The following is a 19,490-nucleotide window of genomic DNA, read 5'->3' as shown; positions in this document are numbered from 1 at the left end:
ATCCATTATGAGATGCATAACCTAACTGGAAACCTTATATAATTAAAACAATTATCTTTAAAATACTCTGTCACAATTACAGCAAAGCAATCCTTAATAAATTTGTTAATTTTCTTAAAATTCATGTGTGTGTTTAGTCTCTATAGCAGAGAGACTGTGAATTATCTGACTCAGTCCACTCATAATGTTAAATGTATAATAGGTCAACGACTTTACATGGGTGGCACTCACATAACAAAAATATAAAAAAAAATCAATCGCATTTTTAATAAATATTCCATCCACAAAAGGTAGTAAACCTATAGCACATTAATTCACTACTGTGAATGGACTGAGATAGATAATTTGGAAACTGCTCTAGAGACCAATAAGCAAGGTAATGGTTTCAATAAAAGTAAACTATCATTTAAAGATATTCACAAATATCCATACCGCAGTGGATTCAAATCCACAACATACTGAGTGAAGATGCTTTCTACCCAACAAGGCTAACATGTATCAGCTACCAAAAAACTATTCTCTCTCTCACTTCAAGCATTATTTTACTCCTAATGAACTATTAAATTCTGTACAAATCACATTCTATCAAACTATAGAATACTTCTGATATCTGGACAAGTGACCCTGAAAGCTCCCTAAAAATTCTTGACCACCAACACAGAAGAGACCAAATAAAGATCCCTTTCTCATGTTTCACTGCAAGAATTTTCTACAGATATTTCCAGTCATTATTCTTAAAATTTAGTTATTAATTTCTTCATTTTACTCTAATCAATCTGTTAAGACAGATGCAAAGACTAACCTCTATTTATAATTCAATAAATTTTTCTCTCTGTTGTGGTTATTTCGAAATACAACTGAAAGAAGAAGACAGTGCATTATGTACGTAAATAAATTTTAGCCAGATTGCTTGTTTTATGGAATGAAATATCCAAGTTTTCAGAAAACAAAAACCTATCACCTCCATATGAGACCAGCTAACTAACCTTCAGATGAAAAGTCCTTATAAAGGTTCTTGAAATCCTAGACAGGATTCAAGCCCAGGTTTTTCAAATTTCTTCCTGCTTGCTTATTTGCAATAACCACCTTCATGTCTTGTTTAAGTTAAGGGATATTACATCCCATATCGTTTCTTAGCCGAATAAGAAACTCAAAGAGTTTCATGCCGAATATAGTAGAAACTATATAAAGTTTGGCGATTCCAAGCGTAAGCAAATACCTGGATACTGCAGCAACTGACCCTTAAGGTAGTGCAAGCTGAGGCAACTCATGTCAAAGGTGGAGCAAGGTCCGATCATTATTCTTGATATTTACCCATAATGTGAACTTAGGTATTAACTAGGTCAACCTACTCACTGATGAGACCTCAATAAAGGTTGAAACCGGTCTGGGTAGTGACCTTCTCTCAAAATGTAGAACAGTAATACAGCTCCTAGGGGTTAAGTTCACATTATGGGTAAATATCAAGAATAGTGATCGGAGCTTGCTCCACCCTTTGACAAGAGTTGCCTCAGCTTGCACTACCTTAAGGGTAAGTTGCTGCAGTATCCAGGTTGTTTATTATTTTAACGGTATAATAGAACACAGAAACTAAGTAAATAATTAATTTATTAACTTGATGCTGATATTTCGCTGGTATTATAACCAGCATCTTCAGAGCACAAAAACACTGTTTGTCACAATACGCGAGACTAAAACAACATGGTGTACATTAACAAAATTGTAGCAGCAACACAAAGACTAGAGTCCTGATTTTGGCGCCCTCTATCTGAAGAAAAAAAAAAAAAAAAAAAAAAAAAAAAAAAAAAAAAAAAAACGCTATCATATATTGCTAGAGTCCTAGAAAAGTGCTAGTTTTTCCTTAATATGACTGTCTCCCAGATCTTCGGCAAGTTAATACAGCCATATTTGTTGAGATTTGGGGTGTGTTTTAGGGCTTCTGTCGCCTCTAAGAACAATCTCTCTGATTTATATGGGTTTCTGTGTAGTACTTTTGTGTTTTTCCAGTTGATCCTGTGTGCAGGGGTATCCAGAGCATGGTCTGCTAGGCCCGACTTCCCATAATGATATTTCCGGACGTATCGTTTATGTTCGCTGATGCGGATATTCACAGTTCTTCCTGTTTGACCGTAGTAGGCTTGATTGCATGAGCAGGGTACTTGGTAGACTCCTGGATGTGATAAAGGAGGAATGCTGTCCTTGGGTGAGCGGATGAGGGTGGCTAATTTGCTACATGGTCTGAATGTAGTGCGTAGTTTATGTTTAATGAGAATTCTTGAGATCTTTTCGGATGTGCCTTTAATGTAAGGGATGGTGACTGTTTTGTTGTAGTTCTCTGTGGTGGATGGTGGGAGGGGTTTCTTAGGAGTGTTTAGTATTTTGTTTATTTTTTGTGGATTGTAGCCGTTGGCCAAGAAGGTGTGGCGTAAGTGAGTCAGTTCAGCAGTAAGAGCCTTGTCATTTGAACAGATTGCTCTCGCTCTATGGGTTAGCGTTTTTAAAATGCCATATTGTTGAGAAGGATGATGGTGTGATTGTTTGTGTAAGTATCTGCCTGTATGTGTGGGTTTTCTGAAAACTGAAAATGATAAGGAACCATCTGGGAGACGTGTAATGAGTGTATCCAGGAAGGGCAGACAGTTGTTGGCTTCCGGTTCCATAGTAAAGTGGATTTTTGGGTGTTGGCTATTTAAATGTGCTAGGAATGTTTTCAATGTCTCAGGGCCATGTGGCCAAATGGCAAGCACATCATCAACATAGCGTAGCCAAAGTGTTGGTTTGAGAGTGGCTGTATTGATTGCTTGTTTTTCCAGGTGTTCTATGTAAAAGTTGGCTAGGGGGGAGCCCATGGCTGTCCCATCAATTTGTTTGTATATTTTCCCTTTCCATGTGAAATATCCTGCATGTATTGTGAATTTGAATAGTTCAAATATATCAGGGGGGAAGTGTGACTTCAGTAGATTGAGGATTTCTATTAGTGGTACATTTGTGAATAGTGAAGTGATGTCAAAGCTTACTATTAAGTCTGAGCTTTTTAGGGTGAGGTGTTGTAAGATGCTTTTTAGGTGTGCTGAATTTTTGATAAAGGAGGGAGAATTGTTAGTGAGAGTGGCTAGTAGCTTTGCTAAATGTCTAGCCAGTTTGTATGTGGGACTATTTATACTGTCCACAATTGGGCGTAGGGGTGTGCCTGGTTTGTGAATTTTTGGTGATCCATAAATTAATTATTTACTTAGTTTCTGTGTTCTATTATACCGTTAAAATAATAAACAACATGTTCGACGAACACATAAGTCTGTCCACACGTTTAAGGATTCTTCACGGAGACGATATCGTACGCAAGACACGACGATATGGTAAGTGGAAGTTGAAATTGGCGCGGCAACTAAACAGGTTAGCCTTCTTAAAGAGGTGCCGAGACACCAAATTAATACCGAACTGTTTTAAAATCAAAAACAAGTTCCACTCGGCCAAAGCCCAACGCATCTATAAACGAGCGAGTGTAGCGCTTTTACGCGAACAAATTAACACCACTCGCCGGGAATTAGCACAAGCAAATACAACCATCAGCGCATTACGAGAATCACTGCATAATATTCTAAATACGGAACTTTGGCAGATCTTAGAGAACATCACCGACGCAACGACAAAAAAAGAATTCGACAGAGTCAAAAACCGGCACCAAAAGAAGTTCGAAAATCTACAACAACGGAACACCATACAACGGCCAACGGCTACAATCCACAAAAAATAAACAAAATACTAAACACTCCTAAGAAACCCCTCCCACCATCCACCACAGAGAACTACAACAAAACAGTCACCATCCCTTACATTAAAGGCACATCCGAAAAGATCTCAAGAATTCTCATTAAACATAAACTACGCACTACATTCAGACCATGTAGCAAATTAGCCACCCTCATCCGCTCACCCAAGGACAGCATTCCTCCTTTATCACATCCAGGAGTCTACCAAGTACCCTGCTCATGCAATCAAGCCTACTACAGTCAAACAGGAAGAACTGTGAATATCCGCATCAGCGAACATAAACGATACGTCCGGAAATATCATTATGGGAAGTCGGGCCTAGCAGACCATGCTCTGGATACCCCTGCACACAGGATCAACTGGAAAAACACAAAAGTACTACACAGAAACCCATATAAATCAGAGAGATTGTTCTTAGAGGCGACAGAAGCCCTAAAACACACCCCAAATCTCAACAAATATGGCTGTATTAACTTGCCGAAGATCTGGGAGACAGTCATATTAAGGAAAAACTAGCACTTTTCTAGGACTCTAGCAATATATGATAGCGTTTTTTTTTTTTTCTTTTTTTTTTTTTTTTTCAGATAGAGGGCGCCAAAATCAGGACTCTAGTCTTTGCGTTGCTGCTACAATTTTGTTAATGTACACCATGTTGTTTTAGTCTCGCGTATTGTGACAAACAGTGTTTTTGTGCTCTGAAGATGCTGGTTATAATACCAGCGAAATATCAGCATCAAGTTAATAAATTAATTATTTACTTAGTTTCTGTGTTCTATTATACCGTTAAAATAATAAACAACATGTTCGACGAACACATAAGTCTGTCCACACGTTTGCAGTATCCAGGTATTTGCTTATGCTTGGAATCGCCGAACTTTATATAGTTTCTACTATATTTGGCATGAAACTCTTTGAGTTTCTTATTCGGCAAAGAAACGATATGGGATATAATATCCCTTAACTTAAACAAGTCATATGTCGCCGAATTGAAGCCTTTGGCTCTTCATATATCTAACACCTTCATATGTATTTACTAAGATGTACAACGGACACTCTTTGTCCAAAAAGAAACCGAACTTTTCAAAAATAGAAGAAATTTGGTGATGCATGTCTTCCAGATCACCTGTGGAATTCCCTGGCCTATAAAACAACAACCAACTGTATATTTTGATATTTTGTCTTACTGGTCTTAATCTCACACCAGATTGCTTCAAATGAACAGCCACCCTTCCACCTGTCTCCTATTCCTTTTTGGTTGCAATTCATCTGCTATCATCAACAGTACTGCTCTCCCCCATCCTATCTTTTCTATCTTCCCTGAAAATACTAAACCCTTCACATTCAATCCCTATCACTACATCTGCTCTTAGCCAAGTCTCACTAATGTCTATAACTTTTGGTGAGGTTGAACTAATCAATGCCAAAAACTTGTCCTTCTTGATACTTCTAGCATTAGTACATAAAAACTGTAACTTCCCTTTATTCTCCCACCTTTACTTTCTGAATTGACTAACCTATTCAATATTTTAGATTGAGAGACTAGATTCCTCACTTGGTCATTCTCACACTCACTCACTTCATGGTTGCCTTCATACAAACTCACTTGCTTCCACCCTAACTGCTTAAGTTTCTCTGAATTTGCACATCAGAATGCACAGTGAACAAAGCTCTCTCCAGACATCTAACACCAAAACCATTCAGATGCAGTCCATCCACATTGTGCAAATCCTTCTTTCCATCAAACAGAGACCACAAATTCTACATCATTTTTTTTTTTTTTTTGCACAATCTACGTATAGACTCATTGGCTATGAATGCCCTCTCCTCCTCAGTTTGCCTATATCATAGCATGGTAGGAGACTTACAATCTTCACCTTCTTGCTCTTCAGTTTTGTCCCTTCTAACAACTCCTTTACATCCTCCCTCATAGAATACTTTTCACCTCTCAAATGATTGGTACCAACCAAGACAATCATTTCCTTCAATGTACCTTTTTGCATCCGGGTGCCATGGCTAATATCATGAATTTTTGCACCCGGGAAACAAGATTTTGTCATACTTTCATTAAGTATTCCCCTAATTATTGAGTCTTCATACATAATTTTCTCCTTTACTTGTTTTTCTTGTTTGTTCGGTGGGTCTTTATTATTCTTTCAGATCACCTGCTTTCTTTCTTTTCACCCCTGCTTATTTCTTGCCGCTTCTGCAGTTTTTTAATTTTGCGCTTTGTCCTATGAAGGATAACATTTAAGCATACTATTTCTTTATTGATATCCATTAGGTTATAGTCTATTTCCACAGCCACACATTTGATATTATTAACATTTTCCATCTCATTTTCAGTATATGTTGCATTCTCGTTACCTAATAGACACTTTTAAAACACTTTAAAAAAAATAAAGTGCATCCTTGTTTAATATTGCTTGTTTACTTCTTATATCCACAGTTCACTCTGCTCTCCCATTTATTATGTCTTTAGTAAGAAGACAGTACTACTTGAGTCACCCATCATTTCTTTCTCCCAGCTATCTTTCACTCAATTATTTTGTCCTATTTATATCCATCAACTGTCTAATTTCATGCTACATGCTTCATCATATTTCTTATCCTTCAACTCTAATTTCATGTTTTGTATCCTTTTAACTGCATTCACATAGTTGCTTGCTTAGACTCATATGCTCTTGCTTACTGGCATAAATACATTATAAGTATTGCTTCCTTAGCATCCAAGAAACTAATTCACTTTTCCTTCAGACATTACTTTAGCTCTGAACTATTAATCCTATACAAATCATAAACTTGATCAATGAATACAGTTTTCAAATCTGGAATGGTGTCTTTAATATTCTTGCCACAGTGCAAAACAGTTAATAAAACTCTTCTCTGAATGATTCTCCATTTTCATTTGCCCAGAGGTTCAGTTTTTGCTGCATGCACTTTCTAGATATTCTCATGGTTGCTATTCATCAAAATTGGCAACCATAATTCTCTCACTATCCTCTATTTTCTAAAATAGAAGATAGTGGGATAATTTTTCTTTTGTTTTATTCATTCCCTCTACTTCTATTCTTCCAAATAGCACATTTGATATACTTTGCATTAAGTACAATCTACAAGAGCTTTTGAATCTAACGTTAACAAATTTCTACTTTTCTTCTCACCTTCCTTCCCCACTCATGGTACTAGTACACTACAGGTTGAACAACTTTGTTCAAAGTCATAATTTAAAAAAGCAAGCGAATATAAATAGGGATAACTCTCATTATACACAGAGGTTGCATTCTTGAGAACTGCCATATATTGAAAAAGAGACTTATAACATGGGGTAATGGAGGTACTGTTCACAAACAAGCGAGATTCCTATCTTTCAAGATTAATTTAATCCAAAATGCACCTATTTTTCATACACATTAAAGCATAAGAGTAGTAAATAAAATATTCAGTATGTATAAACAAAGTAAACTATTAAAGCAGTTCTTCATTTTCAAGATTAATATATCGTACCCACATTTTAATCACATGATCTTTAGCTGGCATGCTGAAGATGAAGGCTCATATTAAAGATAGATTAAAGGCTGCTTTTCAAGAATCTCTCAATGGAAACGTGACTTGCAGTTTTCAACTTCTGATTATAGACATCCCTGTACCATTTAAAGATGTTTTCAATCTCCCTTTTCACTTTAGAATTCCACATACAATCAGAGACATGTTCTTCAAAGAGAACCACAGCACTGCCTTGTCAACTTAAAAGCTTGAGACATGACCTTCATTGTGAGAGCTTTCTCGGGCTCAACTTCCACAGAACTTGATTCAGATTCTTTACCAATGTCTTTTCCATGGCCAGAAGATTTTTAATGCTCAGGGCACAGAAGTTATTTACAGAGATATAGACAATACCATATAAACCAAAAAGGTAGTAAGGAGACTGATCTGCTGGGCACAGAGGATGATGATAATAGAAAGCACAGCCCATTGGCCCATGCACAGAAGCTTCTGCGACCTTGAAGAGGAAACAGAAATAGTCTAATCTACTGAAATGAAACCACGTATATATGCAAAACCATGGATAACGAAAGCACATATAATGAGTGTTCATAATCTCTTCTGAGTCAGTAATAACCACTGGAAGAAAGGCAAATTCATAACCATAGGTTAAGAACTTCCACAGTATATCTTATAAAGCATGCAGAATTGATCTGGTGATCATGCTCTGACTTATAAACAACTTTTTTTCCTCCCTTGAGTTTATCTGTTATCAGCAGTTTCCAATGGAATGTCTTTATTGAAATAAAGAATGGGAATAACTTTATTGAAAAAAAAACTCATTTCATAAAAAATTACATCTAATTATCGGCAAAGAAAAAAAAAACTGAAAAAACAAAAACAACAAAATTATTATTTGAAAGTAAAATTAATAATCATAACATGAAAAGTTGAATAAAAAAAAATCTTGCTGTGTGATAACATTTATGAAAGCATACCAAATGTACACTACTTCAATTAAATGACAAAATAAAAATTAATGCAAACTGATATCAGCATTTACAATTAAATTTGCAAAAAACAAAAAAATGTAAAACACTAATAAATTAATAGTGGGCATCTGGTATAATATTTAACTATTCAAGTTAAGTCTCGGTAGATTTTATTTATCTTCATTGGGTTTTTTTTAAATTATTTTTAAATTTTAATTTTTTTTAACCAAGCCTACTTTTATCTATCACATAAATAAATGCACTCCATATATTAAAGCCAACCATGGGCATCAAGAAGAAACAGTAATTTATTTTACTAAAATTATTCTAATACAAAAACATGTAAAAATTTCAACAAATACTAACTATATAATAATCCAAATGATTAAGTTCCAAGAAATATTTAATGCTGCTTGAAGTCTCTGATGTGAAACGAAATCTAAATAATTCCAATTCCTGAGTAATAAACCACTTTCGAAGTTCCTCCCTAACAAAACAAAAATAAATAGATAAATACAAGTCCAACAAAATTAACCAAGTTTCATATTAACATTTTGATATGCTATATTCTCAGATAAAATAGCCCACTTTCAGTTGTGGTCAACTGTACAATTCAACGTTAGATGTCAATCTGTGCAGCTGCTGCAAAATCACCAGGGTTTCTTAAACCAACCATTGGCAGTGTTTCAAAAAGATAAAAGATCAGTGATTCAACAGCTGAGGAATGAATCAGCACATATATAAAATGATCCCATATCAGAGAAACTTGTAAACAGGAAAAAAAGTTAATCATTAAAAAAAGTAGTATTAAGTCCGCTGGGCACAAAGGACGATAGTAAAAAACACAGCCCATTAAGTCCGTCCCAGTTTAATATTGTGATGGAGGAGGTGAGAGAAGACGCGCCTTGGACTATGTTGTATGCAGATGACATCGTGCTGTGTGCAGAATGAAGAGAAGAAGTGGCAGCTAAACTGCATTGTTGGAGGAAAGTACTGGAAGAGAGAGGTATGAGACTGAGCAGAAGTAAGACAGAGTCTATGTGTTGCAAAGTGGATGGCAGCCAGGAGACAGATCTGGAGCTGGAAGGAAATGCCATCAGGAAGGTCAGTGACTTTAGATTCTTAGGTTCAACAATGAAAGAGGATGGTGAGGCTGAGAAGGAAGTGGGATGTAGGATGGAGAGAGAGAGAGAGAGAGAGAGAGAGGGAGAGAGAGAGAGATGACTGGAGTGCAATGCGATAAGAGGATGCCGATTAATCTAAAAGGCGAAATCTATAGGGCAGTAGTGAGACCAGCTATGATGTATGCTATGGAAACTGTGGTCCTGAGGAAAAATAACATTAGCAGAATGGAGGTAGTGGAGATGAGAATGCTTAGGTGGATGTGCAGTGTGACCAGAAAGGATCGTCTGAGAAATGACTATGTAAGGGGAACAGTGAAAGTTACGAACTTAGGAGCGAAAATACAGGAGGCAAGGTTGAGATGGTTTGCTCATGAATGAGGAAGGAGGAAGAGTATGTGGGAAGAAAGGTCATGCAGATGGATGTGCAGGGGAGGAGGAAGCGTGGGCAGCCAAAGAAAAGATGGTGGAGGAGGACATGAGGATGAAGAACTTGGATGTGGCTACAGCCCAAGACAGGAGGTTGTGAAGGAGACTCACCACAAACAACAACCCTACTTAAGTGGAAAAAGCTGCAGAAGAAGATTAGAAAAAAGTAGTAATGTAATTATAGTTTGTATCTTTGCAAACAATGGGATCAGTGGTCCATCTGCAAAACTACCAGCACAAATGTCACATACCAACAAACACAAAATGCTGATTATAATTGCATATGGACATGCTAATCAACAGTGCATGATCAGTTTGCAAAATAAATGACAGAAGCACCTATTAGCAAACTACAGTTTCTTAAGTTTTTTTTTTTAAATGCATATCCTACACAGAAGGCATGGCAAACTGGCTAACGAGGAGTAGATTTTTGATGAAGAGTGGTGGGCAATGAAACGCACTGTGAGAATGTGTTGTGAATGTGAATAGTCGAATAATTTTAAGGTTAAATACAATAGATATGTTGCTGTGAGACCTTTGGCAAGTATAATAATGGTGGTTTCAGAATGGTGTGAAAGAAGCACAGGAATCAGGAATCCAGTGATTAGTCAGGAAGTTTTTAAACTCTAAAATGTTTCTTTAGGAAATTGGCCAGAAAGGAAAATATCATTTATGTGGTATTTTTCATTGGATTTCTTTTTGAAGGACTCCATAGACACTCGGATAATCTAATGGCTAATTTAAATAATGGTGGTTTCATTACATTCAATGGTGGAGACATTTGTAAAATAGCCATTAGATTTTCCGAGTTTCTATGGAGTCCTTCAAAAAGAAAGCCAATGAAAAATACCACATAAATGATATTTTCCTTTCTGGACAATTTCCTAAAGAAACACTTTAGAGTTTTAAAAACTTCCTGACTAATCACTGAATTCCTGATTCCTGTGCTCTCCCCCCACCTCTCCAGGTGGGGAGAGAGCACAGGATATTACAATAGTACTACCTGAAAAGTTTACATCATTACCAATTTCATACTGAGAATTTTCCTCCAAACTATTCTATTTTCTGTCAGGACTCCCATACTATCAGATCTCGTATTTCAGTCTTCTAAAGCAGTCTTTTTATTCAGTCTTCTTGTTCTTACTCTAGATCCTTTTCCTCAAATCCTGACAAAAAAAAATTGCTAACTTATCCTCTTCCATAAGTGACTATAACACTGAGATTAGCTCTGCTCACACCTTCCTAAATGCTAACAATGTCAAGCTCCTTCCTAATATCCTAATTTTTAATATGATACTGCCACTAGTGATCTGTTTACTCCCCTAATCTTTCTGAGAACTTTCATATATCTGTGGTCTCTAGTCTTCAATCAATTGCTTTATTTCTACCCTAGCTTACTGATTCATAAGTTAAAATTTGTTTGAACATTGTCTTTATACAGCTACTTTAGTTTTTGACTAATTTCTCTTTCATTCCATATAATTTTATTCAGTTCACTTCCTATTATACCAGCTGTTGTCTACTTCCATATTGAATTTGCCATTTTCACTTAAAAATGTTCCTAATTTAGCTAAAATGTTTTACTTGTTCTATAGTCCACCCTTCAGCAGGCAGTTGAAATTTCATTGTTCCTGACTAATTTAATAATCTTTGATTTTTTTTATTAATGATTTTTGATGTCCAATTTATTACAGAAGTTATTCAGTTTAGTTTGGGAATCCTGCAGACTTGTGCTGGATTTACACTGGTTTCAATAAATTAAGGAACAAAGAGAAAAATCTTGAAAGTTATATAAAGTATCTTAATATATCTTGAAAGTTATATAAAATAAAGTAATCTTGGTTATGCTATCAATTAAGAATGCCAAGAAATTATATTCTTAGTTTAATCCTTTATCCAAGTGTAAGCAAAGAAAGTTTGCTTACACTTGGATAAAGCCTCTATCAGTCTCTATATACAAGAAGCCCAGTCATGAAGTGACTTCACGTGCAAACTTTGTTTGCTTAGCCTTGGATAGAGGATTAAACCAAGAATATAATTTCTTGGCATCTTTAATTGATAGTATACTATCTGATCAAAAGTACCCAGACACCCCTCTGTAATTCATAAACTGATGTCTAGATGTCACTACACCCTCACTTACTGGTATAAAAGGAGGCACGAAGCTGTGTGTTGTTCAGTGATAAGAAGTATGAGCAGAATAGGTAGGTCAAGGGAGGTCAGCGACTTTGAACAGGGACTAGTTATTGGTTACTACATCAGTAAGAAATTAATGACAGACAGGGACTGTCAAGCATTATAGAAGTTGATTCGTAGAAATTGCCAGACATCAAGTGAAGCAATCACCTGAGTTCTGCAGCACTACTAACTGTCCAGCCAGCACCATGATTGTGCGTCAAAGAGTTAAGAGGAATGGGGTTCCATGGTTGAACAGCTGCCCATAAACCAAACATTTCTCCTGTGAATGCTAAGTACCGCCTGCAGTGGTGTAGAGAGCGATGCCACTGGACAACTGATTTGGAGTCATGAATCACACTTTACCATGTGGCAGTCCAACAGGAGGGTCTAGGTGTGGCGAATGATTCCTGCAAGCATGTGTAGTGCCAACGGTGAAATTTGGAGGAGGTGGCATTATAGTGTAGGGGTATTTTTCATAGAATGGACTTGGCCCTCTCAATAACACTACACGGAAATCTAAATGCAGAAGGAACAAGGACATTTTGGGGCATTGGGTACTGTGTATGGGAGAAGATCAATTCAGCGATGACTACTGTCTGTATCAGCATGACAGTGCTACCTGCCATAAAGCAAGGTCTGCGAGGGAATGGTATGTGGACAATAATGTTCCAAAAATGGACTGGCCAGCCCCCGACCTGAATCCCATAGAACACCTTTGGGATGAATTAGAACGCTGACTTTTCTCCAGACCCCAATGACCCACATCATGAACTGATCTGGCTACAGCTCTTCAAGAAGAATGGGCTGCCATTCCTTCAGAGATATTCTGACACCTGGTAGAAAGTCTCCCTGGCAGAATTAGAGCTGCCATAGAAGCAAAGGATGGACCTACCCCCATACTGCCAGCTGTTGGATTCTGAATGAAGAGAAATTTAAATTATTAATACTCTCCTCAGAATCCAACATAATCCACCATGGCAAAGGCTACATTTGTAAATATTATTTAATGTAAATCACTTGTTTATAATTTAATATTCATATAACTACCTTTAATTTTATCTAATATTTAATTATTTAATCAAGAACGTATGTATTAATAGTAGAAAAACTCTGTGATAAAATATTAAGCTATTTTAATTATTACTATGTTGATATTATAAGAACTTGTATTTGATAATTTAACTGCGCATTATTTGAAATGTAAATATTCTCTATTTATTCCTGTTTGTGAAAGTTTAACGTTATGTAATAGCTCAATTTTATTTACGTTTTGTTTTGTTGTCATGGAGACGCATGTAAGTAAGCGAGCACAAGAATTGGAACAGAACGTGAAGAGGAGGTTTATTGAAAATACTGAAAGTTTACTGGAAAGTTAAAGAGATCTTGAGAAGAATTTAGGCGGGAAAAATGGATATAAAAAGGAGGAACGCTGGAAAAAAAATTAATTAGGAGATTAGAGCATTAGAGATTTATTAGAGAGAGAAGAATTGGCATTAGGTTGGAATCGGGCATTCGAAAATCACAGTGCGATAATAGCAAGTCGGCAAGTCACTCAAGCAACTAAATAAAGTCTACAAGTTGAAAAGCAGTTAGCTAACAAGTTTTTGAATAACAAATAAAGCAACGGAAGATAGCTGAGTGACTACTGAATGACTAGCGATATTTTAGTTGAGATTTATTTTCAGGGCCGACCTTTCAAGGCCACACTGAAACGTGAAGCATAGTAAGAAGTAACTAGAGAATAAATAGAGGCAACAGGGTTGTGTTTAATGATAGTGGTTTTTTCGAATTATAATGCCTAAAGAATTATTTGAATTCTGGAGGAATGAACATCTGTACATATAAAAACCCAAGTTAAAGAATTATTGTGTATTGCTCTAATTCAAGAGTAATCAGTAGCGATTCATACAAGAACATCTGATTATATGTATTGTGCCTGTAAATTAATTCAGTTAATGCTAGAAGATTTATTTTAATGAGTGCTGTTTATTGTTAAAAGTGTTTACAGTTATACAAAGTGTTTGTGTGTATGTTGATGAAGGAAGAAGATTAACGGTAAGATTATTCCAACTTTAATATTTCTGTTCAGAGAAGTGTGTGAGTTTCATCTTAGAATTCCCCGATGTTAACAGTAACTATCGCGGAGAATTAAAAGAAGCATAAAATTAAAAGTGTTTGTTTGTTTGTGAAGAAAAATTACTGAAATTTTTATTGCATCTTGGAACTTAAGAAACTGTGAGAAGACTGTAATATAGAGGTATCAGATTTATCTTGTTAGAGTTTGTATGATTGTACTTATCAGAGAAGCTGAAGAGTTTGTGATATCTTAATTACTGATTTGAAGTTAAGTGTGAAATTTATGATTTTAAAATTAAATGTTTGTTTTTGTTAATCAAAAGTTGAATTTTGCCTGAATCTCTTTTACTGCACCACTCATAAAATATTCGAACCAAAGCGGGAAAATTAAGTAAGTTAAATATGCTCGGCCAGTATAATTAATAACATCACATAAAAGAGAGATAGTTGTGAGTTGGTTTATCTTCAATTCTTGAACTAATTCAGATATAGAGTGGCGCAGTCTATAAATATAAATTTTCTCTATATTTGTATTAGAAATCAACTAGCAACTTATAACTTTGTTTAAGAACATCATAGTGACTAACATGTTGGATCCAAAGTATAAATTAAGAAGTAGGATCCAATACAGCAAAGGTTGATCAATTGGTAGAGCCTCTGCTACTAATGGCTCATGCAAAAAATTAAGCAAGTTTGAGCATGTCAGTAGTTGTAAGGGGATCAATCGTTTGATGTACACTCTCCCTCGATGAGTCTTTGGACTCCCTGGAGGTATCACATAATAATAATAATAATAATTAACGTCCACTACTCGAAAAGTGTGTCACAGTGAAAGTCTGATTACAGTTGAGTAGCTGTCCATATACTTTTGATCAGATAGTGTATAACCAAGTAAAAAACTTTCAACATCTATCCTTAATCCAGAATATTTTAGTTTTAGTAATAGGGTGTGACACCTTTTGATTACTTGTATGTGGAAATATGACTTCTGCATTACTTCAACCTTGGTATCACTTCTGAGTCTGGCTCCCACTGATGAGACCTCAATAAAGGTGTTGAAACTGGTCTGGGTAGTGGTACTTCCCATAATGCATAGCATTATACGTGTCCATAAGGATACGTGCACTGCATTATGGGATACCAAGGCAAATGATATGAAGTCATTAGTCTATATACAAGTACTTAAATATAAAGAGCCAATAGGCTTCATTTCGGCGATATAAACATTATTTAAATTAAGGGGGTATTAAATCCCACATTTAAAAACCTTTAAGAAACTCAAAGATTGGAATCAGAGAGTTTCATGCCGAATATAGTAAACTATAAAGTATCGGTGATTATCAGCGTGAGCTAATGCAAGTAGTCCTAGTACGTAGTACAATATTGGGCAACTCGCAGCAAATGAAGCCTCAATAAAGGCTGAAACCGGTCTGGCTAGTGACCGCCTGCCATTATGTAATAACAGCATACATTTCCTAGGAAATGTGTATTTACATTATGGAAAATACCAAGAATAGCGATCAGAACTTTACCGCCTTTGCTGAGAGTTGCCCGAGATTGTACTACGTGCTAGGACTACTTGCATTAGCTCACGCCGATACTTTATAGTTTACTATATTAGGCATGAAACCCTCCGATTCCAATCTTTAAGTTTCTTATTCGATTTTAAAACAATGTGGGATTTAATATCCTCTTAATTTAAATAATATATACAAGTAACCCAGTCGTGAAGTGAATTCACATGCAGACTTTGTTTGATTACACTTGGATACAGGATTAAACCAAGAATATAATTTCTTGGCATCTTTAATTGAAAGAGAAAATCATTTGCGCTTGGGGAGAAAAGGAAAAAACATATGACAGTCAGGTACATTATGTAAAAAAAAAGTGACCCTGAATTTGATTTTTGTATACAAATGAGTGGCACTGTCAATGGTATATTGATATAATGGTACAAGTCACAGCATAAAAGCAGACATTTTTGAGTGGTTTTCCATTTTGTGTCTGGAGTGAGAACAAGATATTTCATGAAAGCAAAATTCTTGGATATGGATGCAAGACAACCAATGAATTCAGGTAGCAAGTCATTGTAAGAGTAGAGGATCGCCAAAGTTAGGTGGAGATAACCAGATGGTTACATACAAGTCATTCTGTGATTCACAGACTGGAACCAATATCAGTCACAAACAGCATTCCTAAGATGCACTGAAAGGAGGCTATGGAGATACAACCAATGGGTGATTGATATCTCCAATTTTCTGCTCACCAAAACAGGAGTGCTACCCTTAATCAGCTATGATCTGACCTTCTGCACATGTGCAGAAAGCTTCACAAAGGTGGTCTATATGCTATGCAGACCGGTAGTCTGCATGTCCTATCTCCACACCATAGGAGTTTTGAAATGGACCAGGCTCCACATAAACTGGACTAAAGACCAATAACATCGGCTTATAGATAATTTCCAATTTGCTCCACAAAGCGATACTACCAGTCATGCTTTGATCTGAAAAGAATTAGGGACATGTTATCATCCCTCTATTATTTGTGAAAGGGACACTTATGGTAGTTCAATGGTTTGGGGAGGTTCTCGTTTGGGATGCACTAACTTATATGTGCTTCCTAGTGGAACCATGAAGGCTACAACTTAGAGAGATGAGGTCCTTTAACCCCTATGTTCCTCTGCATGCAGATGTGATAGAAAAGACATTTATCCTACACGATGATAATGCTCATCCTCAGAAAGCAAAGCTTGTGGACCAATATTTTCAAGAAGAGACTACTGTATGTATGGACTAGCCAGTCAGGTCTCCTAACCTTATTCCTCCTGGGAATGTCTAGAATGCTCTAGATGGATGTGTTGTTACTCTCAAACACTCTCCAAAATCTTTAGGAACTTGGGAGAGCTTTATAGGCGGAATGGTTGTTATTACCAACTGAACTCCTGGACACCATTATAAATAGTAGGAAACATCATTGTGAGCACTGTATTGCTATGAAGTGTGGCCATATTCTTTATTAAGGCACTTTGACAATCTCATTTTGCCCTCTTGTTTTTGACTATTATCTTCACGTACCCATTTGTTACTAACCAATTTATTTATAATTTTTGTGTTTCTTTCACATCTCATATACTGCTTTTCACCAAATTGCATAAAAATTCATCATACAGTATTTGAGTTATGAATTTTTTATTTATTCTTTAATTTATGAAAACCACTATATTTAACAGAATAATATCTGCACAAAGTAAGAGCAGAGTTAAATATCTCCAGTTTTAATACCAGACTTAATGTCATTTTCCTTCATATTGTGATCCATATAAATGATAAATAATAGTAGAGTTAATATCCCCTTAATTTAAATAATATGAATCTCTATCTGCCACCTGATTTAACATCACACCATCTTCCTGTATCACCTTGAATTCTAAATACAATTCAAACACAAACTACATAATGCTTGCCATAATGTCTCATTTAATTTGCATCATATGACTATACTGTTTTGAAAAGCATTTCTCTTGGCACCTTGTCATATGCCTTTTCTAGATCTGCAAAACTTAGATACAGATCCTTGTTATATATTACCATAATTTCTCACCTATTTGTCTTGAAATAAAAATCTGATCCTGACAACCTCCACCTTAAAATCACAATTAATGACATCCCATTTCATTATAGCATTCTTTGCAAACACTGTGTAAGAAAGTCCACAATTCCCCAAACTTTCAGTCTTCAACTGATGATAACACTAGATAATGGTTATATATAATTCCCCGAATTCTCTGATGGTATGGTACTTAATTCCCAGAATTCTCCAGCTTAAAGTGATAATACTGAATGTATCGACTCCTGTAGTAATTTGATGTGCTTGGTATGTAATACACACTTTCAGTTATTAAATAAAGATGGTAGTGTGCAAATTGGTTTCCAAAAATATTTCTTCTTCTTTTAAGTTATGTCTAGAAAGAATAGTGAAAGTAAAAAATCAAAGATGTTAGGAAAACACATTTCCTGGATATAAAATTGCAAGAACTAAGGCAGTTAGGAGCAGGTTAATGTCAAGTTGATATGAAGGTTTTTTTTTTTTTTTTAACTTAACAATGTCTAATATAAGAACAACCGAGATAACTGTTGAATAAAAGTTCAATGCTGTTATTTTCATGTTTGTCTTCATTCTCTATTCATATAAAGTTAAAATGACCCCACTTAATGCTCTATATCAGGGGTGACCAACTATGCCTCCACTGGGAGCCAAAATAATTCCAGTAAGACTTAGAAGAGCCGCAACCTTTGACTGATGAGATGGTATGGGAGTAAGTGAGTGTGCACATGGCAAGGTGGGGAGATGAGAGATACAGAAACTATGCCTGTTCGCCATAACACAGTAATCACACGCATCTATCAGCATCGCTCAACATATTGTTGCGCGAGTCCATTGACAGTGCTTGTTATTGTTGAACTCTTTCTCAAGTGATTAAAAATGTTGCATAAAAAACACAAGTGCTTTCAAATGCTTAAAAATGTCGCATAAATATGAAGAGGAACACAGAAGTTTTAGGCCAGAGTGGGAAGAGGAGTTTCTTTTTGCAAAATGACAAAGTAAACCAATGTGTGCCATATGCCAAATAACACTTGCACAATTCAGTCAGCAATCTCAAGCATCACAGTAATTTTAGTAAAGAATTTCCTCTTGGTTCTGATCTGAGGAAAACTAAACTATCAACTATGAAAGAACTCCATGGTCAGAGTAAATTAATGTCCATGTTTGCTAAAGAGGATGATGTTACTACTGAGGCTGGTTTTATTTTAGAGTTTAATATTGCACAGGCAAAATGTCCATACAGGGAAGGAGAATTTGTCAAGAAGAATATTGCACAAATAATTTCAGTTTTAGACTCTAATAATAAAAAACTACTCAAACTGATTGAACAGATGCCAGTTTCCAAGCATACAATTGAAAGGAGAATTACCGTTAAACTGTGCTGCATTTAGGTAGTACAGTTGGATGAATCTACAGATATTCAGGACAAACCATAACTAGCTATATTTGTACGCTTCGTATCTCACGACCTGAATGTCAAGGAAGAGCTATTGGACTTTATGGCGTTGAAAGATACAGCATGTGGAGCTGACACCAAAGAAGCTCTCGATGTTGCACTTACAAAAACTTCAGTATTGCACGAAAAAATTGTCAGCATTGCAATCTATTGTGCTCCAGCTAAGAGGGATAAAAGTAAAGGGCTCACGGGGCTCCTTGAGAATGATGAATCATATCCTGCTTTCCTACCTGTACATTGCATTCTTCACAGGGAACATCTAGTTGCCAAGTGTCTTAAAAATGAAAACATAATGGAAGTAGTTCTAAGAATTGTCAATTTTATTCGTTCAAGTGCTAAAATACACTGACAATTCAAAAGCTTTCTCAATGAGTTGAATTG

General features: G+C 35.9%; 1 protein-coding gene across 1 annotated transcript in view; it reads right to left on the bottom strand.

Moving 5' to 3' along the window:
• Nucleotides 1-19,490, bottom strand: part of LOC150095280 (DNA primase large subunit-like) — a 235,407-nt gene that overhangs the window by 170,088 nt on the left and 45,829 nt on the right. The window contains exon 5 of the mRNA XM_090410636.1: nt 8,613-8,733. Within this exon, the coding sequence (XP_090266762.1) occupies nt 8,613-8,733 (121 nt within the window). The remainder of the gene's footprint in view (nt 1-8,612; nt 8,734-19,490) is intronic.

Source organism: Typopeltis vanoorti, chromosome 20 (genome assembly GCF_054136105.1).
Source record: "Typopeltis vanoorti isolate ZY-2024b chromosome 20, IOZ_Tvanoo_1.0, whole genome shotgun sequence".
Lineage (NCBI taxonomy): Eukaryota > Metazoa > Arthropoda > Arachnida > Uropygi > Thelyphonidae > Typopeltis > Typopeltis vanoorti.
The sequence above is the reverse complement of the archived record's forward strand: the minus strand, read 5'-3'. Positions and strand labels throughout refer to the sequence as shown.